Source organism: Hyla sarda, chromosome 1 (assembly GCF_029499605.1).
Source record: "Hyla sarda isolate aHylSar1 chromosome 1, aHylSar1.hap1, whole genome shotgun sequence".
Classification (NCBI taxonomy): Eukaryota; Metazoa; Chordata; class Amphibia; order Anura; family Hylidae; genus Hyla; species Hyla sarda.
The window spans coordinates 616,492,703-616,510,344 of record NC_079189.1 but is presented as its reverse complement, the minus strand read 5'-3'; the positions used below and the strand labels follow the sequence as shown (position 1 = coordinate 616,510,344).

At 41.9% G+C, this 17,642-nt stretch overlaps 1 protein-coding gene across 2 annotated transcripts; it reads right to left on the bottom strand.

Annotated features, from left to right (window-relative positions):
• Positions 1-208: 208 nt before the first annotated feature.
• On the bottom strand, positions 209-16,407 carry LOC130299294 (uncharacterized). Of its 2 annotated transcripts, none has more exons than XM_056551414.1 (2): positions 16,132-16,407; positions 209-2,912 (listed from the first exon to the last, which is right to left on the bottom strand). In XM_056551414.1, exon 2 carries the CDS (start codon positions 2,909-2,911, stop codon positions 446-448), a length of 2,466 nt encoding a protein of 821 aa, XP_056407389.1. In that variant the 5' UTR covers position 2,912; positions 16,132-16,407; the 3' UTR covers positions 209-445. The 2 variants fall into 2 exon arrangements, with proteins under 2 accessions (XP_056407389.1, XP_056407388.1); XM_056551413.1 differs by having other exon boundaries at positions 16,144-16,407.
• Between the last annotated feature and the right edge of the window lie 1,235 nt (positions 16,408-17,642).

The window sequence follows — 17,642 nt, the reverse complement described above, 5'->3', positions numbered from 1 at the left end:
CACCATTTTGTGCAGTGGTCAACAGTAATCCGTGCCTGGAGCCGAGATCACTCTATGCATGTGGAGAGCAGGGAAACAGGAGACGGGGGCAGGGGGTTGGGTCCCAGCGGTTGGACTCCCCCCCCCCCCGCAATTAGACACTTATTCCCTATCCTGTGGCTAAGGGGTTGAGAACATATGTACCGGAATTCCCCTTTAAATAACCTGAAAAATTTGACACGTAGATTATACTCGGAAAACAATGTTACCTAGTGAAATTGCTATTTTTACTTTAAATCCACTCCATTTAGAAATCAGGTTCTTTTCAGTTTATAAATAATAGGTAACAAAAATTTATTAAAAATATATTAAATTAAATTATAAAAAGAGAACATGAAAAAAGTTTTACTAGAATTTCCATATTGCTGGTCAGCAGAAAAATAAATGTTTTATTTTAAAAAAATGCTCAACTTATCGACTTCCTGACCGGCTTCACATCTGGAATTATGTGTTCAGGCGCGGAGGACGTGTGTGAGCTCCACTCAAAACTGCGATTCCCAGAAACCAATTCCACCACTTCCTGCATCAAATCGATTAAGAAGTCCTGGTTGGTGGGTTCGTACATCTCCGGGCCATACCGTTCCCTTCTGTCCCTGGGGTCGGCCGTATTATATCTATGGGACCCTGCACTTGTTCTCGATGACCTCCTCGCCATGGCCCGGATCTTTCTGCAGTTAGTATTGTGGTCCAGGGCAGCCAATTGAGTGCGTGCGTACATTTCATCGATGGTGACGTGCTGCTGCTCCTTCTGATCACTTTGGTACTTCACAATGGCGCTGAGGAAAACCTCTATGTCTCCGGTGTGACAGAAATGACAGATCCGCTTCATGTCCTTTCGGAGTCTTTTGTCCAATACGATTTTCTTTAGAGCTTTGAAGCTCGGGCTATTTGTTTTCAGCCATTTCCTCTTCCGTTTCGTGTCCTCGGGGAGATGCTTGTGTTGGCAAGAAGAATATTTACCGTCCTTGTCCTCCCAGGCGTGGACATTCTGCACATGGTAGAGGATAGAATTCCACTTGGCCACGAGAAGGGAATCATCTCCATTATAGGAGTCCGAACACCATCGCAAGTGGCTTTGTATCGCCCCAACCCATTCCGCGAGGTCTTCACAGTCCTTCTCGTGACTGGCATCAAGCAGTTTGTCACCCACACTTTTGGCAATTTGCCGCACATTAAACTCATGGGTAATTGTAGGATACTTCTCCTTCACCATCTTTCTTATGGGAAAATGGCGATCGGTGCAGAGTAATTTGACGCTGATTTCATTTTGCAAAAGAAAGTCCAGTGCGTTTTTGCACGCTATCTTTTCCGATTCAGGAGAGGAGACGCCCATTGCCGACCGTTGAACATCGAAAGATAGAATTTTTTTGGTCTCCATATCCATCATACTGTAGACACAATACTTGTTGTTTATCGTCGAGTCCCATCGCCCGTCTCCGGAGATACACACAGGGGGTCCTTGTACATTTTCTATACTCTCCATTTGGCTGCTTTTCCAAGAATTCTCAATCGTTGGGAAAATATAATCATGCTGGTATTTAGAGTAAGCGTTCTCCGACATCGCCATAATGTTCATCAGATGAAAAAATTGTTTCATTTTCGGGAAACTATTGCCGCTCTCAAATATTGCGGAGGCTAAGATTACGTTTCCGAGCGGTTTACCGTCAATCGTGGGCTGGCTTTCCCATAGGAGATTATAATCGTGGTCGGCACATTCAACAAAGATGGAAATATAAGATCCCGTCCTCTTTTTAACAATTTTTGTTATTGGACTAGTGCACTTTGCCGATTGGCACGGGATCTTCAGGATAAGTTCATCCAGAGAATTTTCAAAGATGATAAATTTCCGCTGTTTAACCGGGTGTATATAATAGGGAGGAGCGTCGCCAAAATTTCTTTTGGAAAAAATTACCTCTTCGCCTTCATCGTCATCGTCTTCTTGTGAATCTTCGGACTCCCCTGACTCGTCTGTTGATAATGATTCGGAGTCTGAATCTTCGGACATGTGGCACGTTGACTCTTCGTCTTTCAAGGGTATGGTAAGGGGAGGGGGCTCTTCCTCTATAATGGGAGGGGACAATGGAGGAATCTCCGGCAACACTATGTTAAATGCATAATGCTCTTCTTGAACATTAAGTGCGATTTTGTTAGTTAAGTTCGTTGGTTCCACTTTCTTAGGGTTTTGTTCTGCAGGTACAGTAGAAATTGGTGCAATTGTATCTACTGATGTTTCAGATTTCTCACTAACCTCGGGAAGTACCGTGACCTTACGTTGACTTGTTTTTGGCACGGGGCGTCTGAGGCGTATTAATGAACACTGCGTCTTGACACTAAACATTCTAGGTGTATTCTGAATTTTTTTGTTTAACGTTCCATAAAATCGATTGAACTCTGTTGCCTTCTCGGCTTGCGTTACTGACTTTTCGGCAGTGGAAGAACTGGGCTTTGTGGTTGACGGTGATGGGATCACCTGGGAGCATGTTGGACAGCAATCACCAGGCTTTAAGGCTGTAGTAAATGCAGCAATCTCACCACGCTTCCTTTTTGTTGCTGGAGGTAAGGCCGTTGCCGTATCGCCCGTCGCATTTTGCTGTGGGAATATCGACGGCACAGCGTTCTTGGTCAGTTTCTTTTTCCCAGTTTTAGGATTGTGGACAAAGCAATAAGGTGGAAAATGCTTTGCACACATCCGATACGAGTCGCTCTTTTTTGTAGCGTCAAATATTTTGTTCACGGCCTCCTCTAGGTTATCAGAGTATTGTCCGGTCGCCATTAACCAAGTTCGGATTCGTTCTTTGTCCCTAGGGAACACATGGAGAGTTTCCGAACCTCTATTGGCCGGGGAGCACCCGTTCACCACACATGCCGGCATTCTGTCAAAAGAGAAGAAACGTTGTTGACATTTGTCAAAACGATGATCGCGATAATGTACATTATTTACAGGTTGGATTCAAAATATATCAAATATTAAGGTTTCATCCAAAGGCTTCTTTTAAGACAATAGTGACATGTAAATAGGGAGCCTACTCCCCAAATTCATTTCTCGGCATGTGATGCTTCTTCCCCTTTAATCTGTTAAGGACCAAGGGCGTAATGGAAGAAGTCTGTAACAACCAGGACTCTTAACCTGTTATGGCTGAAGGGCGTATAGGTACACCATTGCGGTCTGGTATTTAAGGACCAAGGGCGCACCTGTACGCCATGAATCCTTAAAGGGGTACTCCACCCCTAGACATCTTATCCTCTATCCAAGGATAGGGGATAAGAAGTCTGATCGCGGGGGTGCATGATCTCTTCTGCAGCCCCCTAGTCATCTAAGTCATCAGGCACGGAGCAAGCTTCGTCTCCGTGCTGCAGATGACTAGGGGGCTGCAGGAGAGATCACGAGGGTTCCCAGCTGCTGGACCCCCGTGATCAGACATCTTATCCCCCCGATAAGATTTCTAGGGGCAGAGTACCCCTTTAAGCGACTTTGAAACTGCGCCCACTTTGGTAGCTGGACACTCACTGCTAATGATGGTCATCAACCATTTAGGGGCCATGCTCAATGCCGATCACAGAGTCTAAAGTGAAAGATCATTGTTAACTCAGAGGGCAAAGTGATTGCGGGGGTTCCGTGAGCTAAAATGGCGGAGGAGGGTCCCCTCACCTGCCAAAAAAAACAAAAAACACTCCATTAACCCCTTATGGACGCAGCCATTTTTCGCACATCTGACCACTGTCACTTTAAGCATTAATAACTCTGATGCCTTTACCTTTCATTCTGATTCAGAGATTGTTTTTCGTGACACATTCTACTTTAACATAGTGGTAAATTTTCGTCGTTACTTGCATCCTTTCTTGGTGAGAAATACCAAAATTTCCTGAAAATTTAGAATTTTTCTAACTTTAAAACTCTCTGCTTGTAAGGAAAATGGACATTCCAAAATATTTTTATATATTGATTCACATATACAATATGTCTACTTTATGTTTGCATCATAAAGTTGATGTTTTTACTTTTCGAAGACATTTGATTGCTTCAAAATTCAGCAGCAATTTTCAAATTTTTCTAAATTTTTTCAAAATTTCAAAATCGCAAATTTTTCAGGGACCAGTTCAGTTTCAAGTGGATTTGAAGGGCCTTCATATTTGAAATACCGTTATAATAAAAAAAAGAAAAACGCTGGCAAATCGCAAACCCTAATAGGGCCCGGTCGCACTGCAAAATCTGTGGAAGACCCTTGAGGACCTATTAGGGGGGCAGGGGAAATTTTTTTTTTTTTTTTACATACCTACCCTACCTTTCCCTAACAGAAAAACTCACCCTGACTACAGGTGGCAGCAGGACACTTCTTCAGCCCTGAGGGGCACAGATCTGGTCAGAGGGGGGGTCCCTGGGTCCTTCTCTCACCTCTGACCGCTGACTGATCTCAGTGGGCGAGCAGAGCTAAGAGAAGAGGACATTAACCCCTCCTCTGCAAGCTGCTATTGGTTGGCCCAATAGCAGCGCTCCTGGGGGGATGACAGGATCGCCACCTCCCCCCAGCAGCAGGAGGTGATTGGCGGTGTATACTACACCGTCGATCATCTTCTAATTCCAGATCATTAGGTCACAAGTGACCCGTATGACTGGAATTACCACAGATCGCTGGTGTGAATTATCTAGGCAATCTGCGGCGATCGCTGACAAGGGGGGTGGGGGTCTCAGGACCCCCCCTTGGCGTTGTCACAGGATGCCTGATGAATTATTTCAGCAGGCATCCCAGTCCGGTCCCTGCCCGGCAGAGATCAAAATTCCCACGGCCGTACAGGTATGCCCTTGGTCCTTAAGTCCCAGGGTGTCAGGGCGTACGCCCGTGGTCCTTAAGGGGTTAAAGGGGTACGCCGGCCCTGATCGTAGGGGTCCCGCCGCTGGGGACCCCTGCAATTTAGCATGCAGCACCCACCTGTGTGAGCTGCACGCAGCGCTGGAGGCTTCAAATCTGACTCCGCCCCCAGTGTGACATCACGGCCACGCCCCCTCATTGCAAGTCTATGGGAGGGGGTGTGACCATGACTTGCATTGAGGAAGTGTGACCATGATGTCACAAGGGGGCGGGTCAGACTTGAAGCCTCCAGCGCTTCGTGCAGCTCACACAGGTAGGTGCTAGTGCTGGGCGGTATAACGTTTCATACCAAATACAAAATTTTGCACGATATGAATTTTTCCCCATACCGCAATACCGGTTGGACCCCTCCCCCCCCTCGAGTTAATGAATTATCAGCCGCAGCGGCTGTCCCCCACATCGGGAAACTAATCATGTGTCACCTCGTCCCCCTGTGAGTTGCGGGCCGCGGGCGCTGGAAATCTGTACTGTACTACATATTCCTGTGCCCGGGCTGCGAAAATAAACAAAAACTTTAACTCACCTTTCTACGTTCCCCCGTTGCTCCGGTAACGGCCTCACGCTGGGGGATGGGAACATCAGAGCCGTCAGCCTATCACGGGCCGCAGCAATGTCCCGCCTCGGTCGGTGATAGGCTGAGCCCACTGTCGTGTAAGGGCTGATAAACCGGAAGGGGGGGGGGTAGAGAAGCAGCGCCCACGGGTCACATGATTTGGGGGGGGGGGGGTGGAAAATACCGTGGAGCCGCCATACCTTGCAAAAATACGGTGATACACATTTTTGGTCATACCACCCAGCTCTAGTGGGTGCTGCATGCGGCGGGATCCTTTGGATAGGGGATAAGATGTCTTAGGGTCAGACTACCCCTATAACCCCTCCCACATTCACCCCCCCCCCTCTTTTCCCATTTTCCATATAAAAAACATGTAAACATAATTAAAATAAACGTATTTGGGATTGGCGTGCGTAATTGTCCCAACTATTAAAACATAACATTATATCCCGTGAGGTCAACGGCATTAACATAAAAAATACCAAACAACATAAAACATCATGTCCAGAAAAAATTAAGTAAAAAGCCATCAAAAAGTCAAATTAATACCCCAAAATTGTACTGCCACAAAAAGCAGAATACGGCACAAAAAAATTATCCCTCATACAGCCCGGTTTACGGAAAAATAAAAACGTTAGAATGTTATAGAAAAAATGGCAATAAAAAAAATAAAAAATTCTAAAAAGTTTAGAATTTTTAATTAGTAAAACATGATGAAAACTAAACGAATTTGGTATTAATGTAATGGGCGACCTAAAGTGTCACAATATCATGTGAGTCCGACCAGTGGGTGAACGGCGTAAAATATAAAAAACCCAAATTAGCAAAATTGCTTTTTTTTCCAATTTAACCTCTTAAGGAGGCAGGGCATACCTGTACTCCCTGGGTCCGGTACCGGTATATAACGCTGGGTCACGCTGTGACCCCGCGCCATACCAGCTCGGACCCGGCGGCATACGACAGCCGGGACCCTGGGCTAATAGCGTGCGGCATCGATCGTTGTGCCGGGACGATCAGCCTGACTGAGCTGCCGGGAAGCTTTTACTTTCATTTTAGACGCAAATTTGAACACCGCATCTAAAGGGTTAATGGCGTGCGGCATCGATCGTTGTGCCACGTGCTATTAACCCTTTAGATGCGGTGTTCAAATTTGCATCTAAAATGAAAGTAAAAGCTTCCCGGCAGCTCAGTCATTTTACTTTTTATTTTACTTTTACTTTCATTTTAGACGCAAATTTGAACACTGCATCTAAAGGGTTAATGGCGTGCGGCATCGATCGTTGTGCCACGTGCTATTAACCCTTTAGATGCGGTGTTCAAATTTGCATCTAAAATGAAAGTAAAAGCTTCCCGGCAGCTCAGTCAGGCTGATCGTCCCGATCAGCCTGACTGAGCTGCCGGGAAGCTTTTACTTTCATTTTAGACGCAAATTTGAACACCGCATCTAAAGGGTTAATAGCACGTGGCACAACGATCGATGCCGCACGCTATTAGCCCAGGGTCCCGGCTGTCGTATGCCGCCGGGTCCGAGCTGGTATGGCGCGGGGTCACAGCGTGACCCCGCGTTATATACCGGTACCGGACCAAGGGAGTACAGGTACGCCCTGCGTCCTTAAGAGGTTAAAAAGCGGTGAAAATGCGATGTCCCGATCAGCTAGGACGCAGCAGGAGGTCCCCTTACCTGCCTCCGTCGCGTCTGATCAGCGATTGATTGCTCCAAGCCTGAAATCCAGGCTTGAGCTATCGACTGCCAATAACACTGATCTGTGCTGTGTCAATGCACGGCAATGATCTGTGTATGAGATCGGTATGTGCAGTGAAATAGCCACCAGGGGGAGCTAAAACACTGCAAAAAAAAAGTGTAAAAAAAAAAAAAGGTAATAAAGGTCATTTAACCCCTTCCCTAATAAAAGTAACAATCACCCCCCTTTTCACATTTAAAAAAAAAAAAAAAAAACTGTGTAAATAAAAATACACATAAATGGTATCGCCGCGTGCAGAAATGTCCAAACTATAAAAATCTATCATTAATTAAACCGCACGGTCAATGGCGTACGCGCAAAAAAATTCCAAAGTCCAAAATAGTGCATTTTTGGTCACTTTTTATATCAAGAAAAAATGAATAAAAAGTGATCAAAAGGTCCGATCAAAACAAAAATGGTACCGAAAAAAACTTCAGATCACGGCGCAATAAATGAGCCCTCATACCGCCCCGTACACGGAAAAATAAAAAAGTTATAGGGGTCAGAAATGACAATTTTAAACGTATCCATTTTCCTGCATGTAGTTATGATTTTTTCCAGAAGTCCGACAAAATTAAACCTATATAAGTAGGGTATTATTTTAATCGTATGGACCTACAGAATAAAGAGAAGGGGTCATTTTTACCGAAAAATGTAGTACGTAGAAACGGAAGCCCCCAAAACTTACAAAATGGTTTTTTTTCTTGAATTTTGTCGCACAATGAATTTTTTTTCGCGGTGGATAATTTGCAAAGAGGAATTGAAAGCGTTAGGATTTTTAGAAGGTGATGAGGGAAAAAAGGAAAAACCCTGAGTCCTTAAAGGGTTAACCTCACAAAAATTTTTTTTATTGTTTTGGAGGAAAAGTTATTGAAAAATGAAAGGTGTCATTACAAAGTATAATTGGTCCCGCAAAAAACAAGCCTCATACGGGTCTATAGATGGAAAAATGAGAGTTATGGCCATTATAGGGCGAGGAGGAAAAAAACTAAAGCGCAAAAACTAATAAAGAAATAAAGAAATTAATAAAGATCTAAAGAAACTAATAAAGACATAAAGAAATTAAAAACACATAAAGAAATGAATAAAGACCTAAAGAAATAAAGACATAAAGAAATGAATAAAGACATAAAGAAATGAATAAAGACATAAAGAAATTAAAAAGACATAAAGAAATTAAAAAGACATAAAGAAATGAATAAAGACCTAAAGAAATAAATAAAGACATAAAGAAATGAATAAAGACCTAAAGAAATAAAGACATAAAGAAATGAATAAAGACATAAAGAAATGAATAAAGACATAAAGAAATTAAAAAGACATAAAGAAATGAATAAAGACCTAAAGAAATAAATAAAGACATAAAGAAATGAATAAAGACATAAAGAAATGAATAAAGACATAAAGAAATTAAAAAGACATAAAGAAATGAATAAAGACCTAAAGAAATAAATAAAGACAAAGAAATGAATGAAGACATAAAGAAATTAATAAAGACATAAATAAATTAATAAAGACATTGTTACGCCGAGCGCTCCGGGTCCCTGCTCCTCCCCAGAGCGCTTGCGGCGTTCACCTTCTTGCAGCGCCCCAGTCAGACCCGCTGACCGGGAGCGCTGCATCAGTGTTACCGGCGGGGATGCGACCCGCGTAGCGGGACGCGCCCGCTCGCGGCTTGCACCCCAATCCCCTCACCTGTCCTGTCCTCCGTCGGCTCAGTCCCGGCGCGCGCAGCCCCGCTCCCTAGGGCGCGCGTGCGCCGGCTCTCTGCGATTTAAAGGGCCAGCGCACCACTGATTGGCGTCTGGCCCAATCAGCACTCACACCTGTGCCCTCGTTATAAAAAACCACTTCCCCTTCCCGGCATTGCCGGATCTTGTTGCCCTTGTGCCAGTGAAAGCGTTTCGTGTATGTCCCAAGCCAGTGTACCCAGACCCTCTGCCGTTGCCCCTGACTACGATCCTTGCTGCCTGCCCTGACCTTCTGCTACGTCTGACCTTGCTCTTGTCTAATCCCTTGTACCGCGCCTATCTCAGCAGTCAGTTGGGGTTGAGTCGCTATCGGGTGGAACGACCTGGGGGTTACCTGCCGCAGCAAGTCCATCCCGCTTTGCGGCGGGCTCTGGTGAATACCAGTAACCCCTTAGACTCTGTTCCCCTGGTACGGCACACGTCATCACCTCACTGACACAGAGGATCCACCACCAGTATCCTCACAGTACCCGGATCCTGACAGACATAAAGAAACTAACAAATACATAAAGAAATTAATAAAGACCTAATTTAGTGATTATTTTGTCGATCAGGACAAGTGGATTGTGTTTTGTTCTAGTCCCTTGGACAAGTAGTATTTTTTTTTCCCTACACCCTGTGTGTGTGTGTGTGTGTGTGTGTATATATATATATATATATATATATATATAGAACAGATTTGCCGCAGCACACAGAGTAGTGACAAGTGGTTTATTTCATTCCAATTGCTACGTTTCAACCGCACATGCGGCCTTTTTCAAGCACGGCCGCATGTGCGGTTGAAACGTAGCAATTGGAATGAAATAAACCACTTGTCACTACTCTGTGTGCTGCGGCAAATCTGTTCTTCTAGCGATACGGACCCGGGACCTGGGACCAGCCGCTGCGTGCACCTACCTCCACACACCTTTGAGGTGCAGCCCACCCTGCTTTTTCTATATATATATATATATATATATATATATATATATATATATATATATAACCCGGACCCCGCACATGTATATATATATATATATATATATATATATATATATATATAACCCAGACCCCTGCACCCCTGCACATGTATGTATATATATATATATATATATATATATATATATATATAACCCAGACCCCTGCACATGTATATATATATATATATATATATATATATATATATATATATAACCCAGACCCCTGCACATATATATATATATATATATATATATATATATACATATATAACCCAGACCCCTGCACATGTATATATATATATATATATATATATATATATATATATATATATATATATATACATATATAACCCAGACCCCTGCACATGTGTATATATATATATATATATATATATATATATATATATATATATATATATATATATATATAACCCAGACCCCTGCACCCCTGCACATGTATGTATATATATATATATATATATATATATATATATAACCCAGACCCCTGCACATGTATGTATATATATATATATATATATATATACATATATAACCCAGACCCCTGCACATGTGTATATATATATATATATATCACTGATCGGTTTGCCCGTTATTTTAAATTTTTAGAGGTCTCCCAAGTTTTTAAGATAAACTGACGAACAGGGAACCTTTTTGAAATTTCTTTATTATTAAAATTATGAACACTTGTCGGGTATATAGTATTAGATCGCACCTTAGCTGCCTATTTCTTGCCTTGAGCGTAATTACCATAAAGAGACATGTGTCTTGCTTCTGTCTTCTTGTTGTGTAATATCAGGCAGTATTCAGACTTGTATATATTGTGCGTATTATTGCTATGCACAGTTTTAGCAAAAGTGTGCAATTTTCTCCTTTACTTTCGCATTTAGTATATCAGGCAGTGTTCAGACTGTGCATATATCATGCATTGTGTTGCTGTGCATAGTTTTTGCAAAAGTGGCTATGTGCAAAATTCTTCTTAACTTTCGCAATTTATATATCAGGTAATGTTCAGACTGTGCATTTATCATACATTTATGTTGCTGTGCACAGTTATTTGCAAAAGTGGCTATGTGCAAGAAATTCTCCTTAACCTTCGCAATTGATATATCAGGTAGTGTTCAGACTGAGCATATATCATGCGTTATGTTGTTGTGCACAGTTAATTTCAACAATGGCTATGTGCAAAAATTCTTCCTTACTATGTCCATAGTTATAGTGCTGGTTCATGTGAGTACATTACATATATAGTCCTCATTTACTCATAGCCATGAAGTTGTTCTTGCATTGTCCACAATTTCTTATTGCACTATTGATTATTACATATGCCACTTAGCTTATTTTCTTTTTCTTTTGGAGATAAGGTGCGTCTTTGGCATCCTCGGAGCTTGAGTGTGTCTGTTAAGCCGATCCTTAGCCGATCCTACGCGTTTCCTCTATGCGATTCTTCCGGGACCTTGTTGCGGCTTTTCAAAATCTAGGCTTGCATCTTTGTTTGATAAGCGGCTCCTTTTATGTGTGTGGCTCTGATGCCGGCCATACTCCATTTGATTTTCCCGCTGTGCTTTATACTCAATACCTCCTCCTTCGCTCCACCTATTACTTGGTCCGCCAATCTCCAGCTTGCGCATAGAACCTGCGCTCTCTATTGCCGTGGCTGGACTCTCTCAGGTATGGCTGGAGGGGGGGGGGAGTGTCTTCAATACTCAGGTGTTCAGCCCTCGTTCTGAGCTCTGGACAGACAGTGGACAGGTAGCTTTTCTTGCGTTCCAGCTGTATTTTAACTCTTTTATCACTGGATTACGTGTTCTTGTTTTTCATTATTTGCATTATTTGTTTTTTATCGCGTATCGATTAATGTTCAATTTACAGTTGATATATTCGCTTTTGTGATGTAGTTTTACTAGTATTTATACTAGTATTTTTGTAAACAGCTGTAGGTGTATTATTTAATGAAACATGCGTAGGATATAAAGTCATTTAAACCCTCCGGTTTTACTGCTTCCAAAGTGAAGGTCCAGAAGGCTTCTCTATGAAGGAGCATGTTGTCCCAATCTCCTCCTCTATTTGGTGAGGGTATAACTTCAATTATTTGTGCTTGAAGACCTTGTAAATCACTTTGGTGATGGGAGGCAAAGTGATTTGCTACCGGGGTGTCTCGCATGTGCACTATATCCCCTACATGTTCTTGAAGTCTTCGTCTAAAATTCCGAAAAGTTTTGCCCACATAGTTTAGTGGACATGTGCAGGTTAGGAGGATATATATGTTAGGCTCCTAACCTGCACATGTCCACTAAACTATGTGGGCAAAACTTTTCGGAATTTTAGACGAAGACTTCAAGAACATGTAGGGGATATAGTGCACATGCGAGACACCCCGGTAGCAAATCACTTTGCCTCCCATCACCAAAGTGATTTACAAGGTCTTCAAGCACAAATAATTGAAGTTATACCCTCACCAAATAGAGGAGGAGATTGGGACAACATGCTCCTTCAGAGAGAAGCCTTCTGGACCTTCACTTTGGAAGCAGTAAAACCGGAGGGTTTAAATGACTTTATATCCTACGCATGTTTCATTAAATAATACACCTACAGCTGTTTACAAAAATACTAGTATAAATACTAGTAAAACTACATCACAAAAGCGAATATATCAACTGTAAATGGAACATTAATCGATACGCGATAAAAAACAAATAATGCAAATAATGAAAAACAAGAACACGTAATCCAGTGATAAAAGAGTTAAAATACAGCTGGAACGCAAGAAAAGCTACCTGTCCACTGTCTGTCCAGAGCTCAGAACGAGGGCTGAACAGCACACCTGAGTATTGAAGACACTCCCCCCCTCCAGCCATACCTGAGAGAGTCCAGCCACGGCAATAGAGAGCGCAGGTTCTATGCGCAAGCTGGAGATTGGCGGACCAAGTAATAGGTGGAGCGAAGGAGGAGGTATTGAGTATAAAGCACAGCGGGAAAATCAAATGGAGTATGGCCGGCATCAGAGCCACACACATAAAAGGAGCCGCTTATCAAACAAAGATGCAAGCCTAGATTTTGAAAAGCCGCAACAAGGTCCCTGAAGAATCGCATAGAGGAAACGCGTAGGATCGGCTAAGGATCGGCTTAACAGACACACTCAAGCTCCGAGGATGCCAAAGACGCACCTTATCTCCAAAAGAAAAAGAAAATAAGCTAAGTGGCATATGTAATAATCAATAGTGCAATAAGAAATTGTGGACAATGCGAGAACAACTTCATGGCTATGAGTAAATGAGGACTATATATGCAATGTACTCACATGAACCAGCACTATAACTATGGATATAGTAAGGAAGAATTTTTGCACATAGCCATTGTTGAAAATAACTGTGCACAACAACATAACGCATGATATATGCTCAGTCTGAACACTACCTGATATATCAATTGCGAAGGTTAAGAAGAACTTCTTGCACATAGTCACTTTTGCAAATAACTGTGCACAGCAACATAAACGTATGATAAATGCACAGTCTGAACATTACCTGATATACAAATTGCGAAAGTTAAGAAGAATTTTGCACATAGCCACTTTTGCAAAAACTATGCACAACAATATAACGCATGATATATGCACAGTCTGAACACTGCCTGATATACTAAATGCGAAAGTAAAGGAGAAAATTGCACACTTTTGCTAAAACTGTGCATAGCAATAATACGCACAATATATGCAAGTCTGAATACTGCCTGATATTACACAACAAGAAGACAGAAGCAAGACACATGTCTCTTTATGGTAATTACACTCAAGGCAAGAAATAGGCAGCTAAGGTGCGATCTAATATTATATACCCGACAAGTGTTCATAATTTTATTAATAAAGAAATTTCAAAAAGGTTCCCTGTTCGTCAGTTTATCTATATATATATATATATATATATATATATATATATATATATATATAACCCAGACCCCTGCACATGTATGTATATATATATATATATATATATATATATATATATATATATATATCCCAGAACCCTGCACATGTGTATATATATATATATATATATATATATATATATAAAACCCAGAACCCTGCACATGTATATATATATATATATATATATATATATATATATATATATATATATAAAACCCAGACCCCTGCACATGTATATATATATAACCCAGACCCCTGCACATGTGTATATATATATATATATATATATATATATATATCCCAGACCCCTGCACATGTGTGTGTATATATATATATATATATATATATATATATATATATATATCCCAGAACCCTGCACATGTATATATATATATATATATATATATATATATATAAAACCCAGACCCCTGCACATGTATATATATATATATATATATATATATATATATATATATATACACATATATAACCCAGACCCCTGCACATGTATATATATATAAATAACCCAGACCCCTGCACATGTATATATATAAATAACCCGGACCCCTGCACATGTATATATATATAAATAACCCAGACCCCTGCACATGTATATATATATATATATATATATATATAACCCAGACCCCTGCACATGTGTATATATATATATATATATAACCCAGACCCCTGCACATGTATATATATATATATATATATAACCCAGACCCCTGCACATGTATATATATATATATATATATATATATATATATATATATATACACATATATAACCCAGACCCCTGCACATGTATATATATATAAATAACCCAGACCCCTGCACATGTATATATATAAATAACCCGGACCCCTGCACATGTATATATATATATAACCCAGACCCCTGCACATGTGTATATATATAAATAACACAGACCCCTGCACATGTATATATATATATATATATATATATATATATAAATAACCCGGACCCCTGCACATGTATATATATATATATATATATATATATATATATAAATAACCCGGACCCCTGCACATGTATATATATATATATATATATATATAAAATATATATATATATATATATAAATAACCCGGACCCCTGCACATGTATATATATATAAATAACCCGGACCCCTGCACATGTATATATATATAAATAACCCGGACCCCTGCACATGTATATATATAAATAACCCGGACCCCTGCACATGTATATATATATAAATAACCCAGACCCCTGCACATGTGTATATATATATAAATAACCCAGACCCCTGCACATGTGTATATATATATATAAATAACCCAGACCCCTGCACATGTATATATATATATATAACCCAGACCCCTGCACATGTATATATATATATAACCCAGACCCCTGCACATGTGTATATATATAAATAACCCAGACCCCTGCACATGTATATATATATAAATAACCCAGACCCCTGCACATGTATATATATATAAATAACCCGGACCCCTGCACATGTATATATATATAAATAACCCGGACCCCTGCACATGTATATATATAAATAACCCGGACCCCTGCACATGTATATATATATATAAATAACCCAGACCCCTGCACATGTGTATATATATATATAAATAACCCAGACCCCTGCACATGTATATATATATATATAACCCAGACCCCTGCACATGTATATATATATATATAACCCAGACCCCTGCACATGTATATATATAAATAACCCAGACCCCTGCACATGTATATATATATAAATAACCCGGACCCCTGCACATGTATATATATATAAATAACCCGGACCCCTGCACATGTATATATATAAATAACCCGGACCCCTGCACATGTATATATATATATAAATAACCCAGACCCCTGCACATGTGTATATATATATATATATAAATAACCCAGACCCCTGCACATGTATATATATATATATATAACCCAGACCCCTGCACATGTATATATATATAAATAACCCAGACCCCTGCACATGTGTATATATATATATATAAATAACCCAGACCCCTGCACATGTATATATATATATATATAACCCAGACCCCTGCACATGTATATATATATATATAACCCAGACCCCTGCACATGTATATATATAAATAACCCAGACCCCTGCACATGTATATATATAAATAACCCAGACCCCTGCACATGTATATATATATAAATAACCCGGACCCCGCACGTGCACCGGAAGTAATCGCGGGTCAGTGTTGGTGACCTCTGACCTCCTCACTCACTTGCAGCCGCGGGGATGGCGTCGCTCGGAGTTCGGTCACCGGCTGTACGGGCAGATGGCGGAGAGAAGCCCGAGGATCTATCACCGACCTCCCGCCACTCCCTGTCCCGGTGACGTCTTCTGCTTCCAAGGACGGAATTATCCTAACAACAGGAAGTGATCTGCGGCTGCAGCGCAACAGAGACCCCTGGTGGAGGGAACGGAGAAATACAACAGAGACCCCTGGTGGAGGGAACGGAGAAATACAACAGAGACCCCTGTTGGAGAGAACGGAGAAATACAACAGAGACCCCTGGTGGAGGGAACGGAGAAAGACAACAGAGACCCCTGGTGGAGGGAACGGAGAAATACAACAGAGACCCCTGGTGGAGGGAACGGAGAAATACAACAGAGACCCCTGGTGGAGGGAACGGAGAAATACAACAGAGACCCCTGGTGGAGGGAACGGAGAAATACAACAGAGACCCCTGGTGGAGAGAACGGAGAAATACAACAGAGACCCCTGCTGGACAGAACGGAGAAATACAACAGAGACCCCTGGTGGAGGGAACGGAGAAATACAACAGAGACCCCTGTTGGAGAGAACGGAGAAATACAACAGAGACCCCTGCTGGAGAGAACGGAGAAAGACAACAGAGACCCCTGGTGGAGGGAACGGAGAAATACAACAGAGACCCCTGGTGGAGGGAACGGAGAAATACAACAGAGACCCCTGGTGGAGGGAACGGAGAAATACAACAGAGACCCCTGGTGGAGGGAACGGAGAAATACAACAGAGACCCCTGGTGGAGAGAACGGAGAAATACAACAGAGACCCCTGCTGGACAGAACGGAGAAATACAACAGAGACCCCTGGTGGAGGGAACGGAGAAAGACAACAGAGACCCCTGGTGGAGGGAACGGAGAAATACAACAGAGACCCCTGGTGGAGGGAACGGAGAAATACAACAGAGACCCCTGCTGGACGGAACGGAGAAATACAACAGAGACCCCTGCTGGACGGAACGGAGAAATACAACAGAGACCCCTGCTGGACGGAACGGAGAAATACAACAGAGACCCCTGGTGGAGAGAACGAAGAAATACAACAGAGACCCCTGGTGGAGGGAACGGAGAAATACAACAGAGACCCCTGCTGGACGGAACGGAGAAATACAACAGAGACCCCTGCTGGACGGAACGGAGAAATACAACAGAGACCCCTGGTGGAGAGAACGGAGAAATACAACAGAGACCCCTGGTGGACAGAACGGAGAAAGACAACAGAGACCCCTGGTGGAGGGAACGGAGAAATACAACAGAGACCCCTGGTGGAGGGAACGGAGAAATACAACAGAGACCCCTGCTGGACGGAACGGAGAAATACAACAGAGACCCCTGGTGGACAGAACAGAGAAAGACAACAGAGACCCCTGCTGGACAGAACGGAGAAATACAACAGAGACCCCTGGTGGAGAGAACGGAGAAATACAACAGAGACCCCTGGTGGAGGGAACGGAG

What these genes read in the sequence shown, in the direction of transcription:
- LOC130299294 (XM_056551414.1), bottom strand. Translation starts at nt 2,911, where the DNA reads ATGCCGGCATGTGTGGTGAACGGGTGCTCCCCGGCCAATAGAGGTTCG.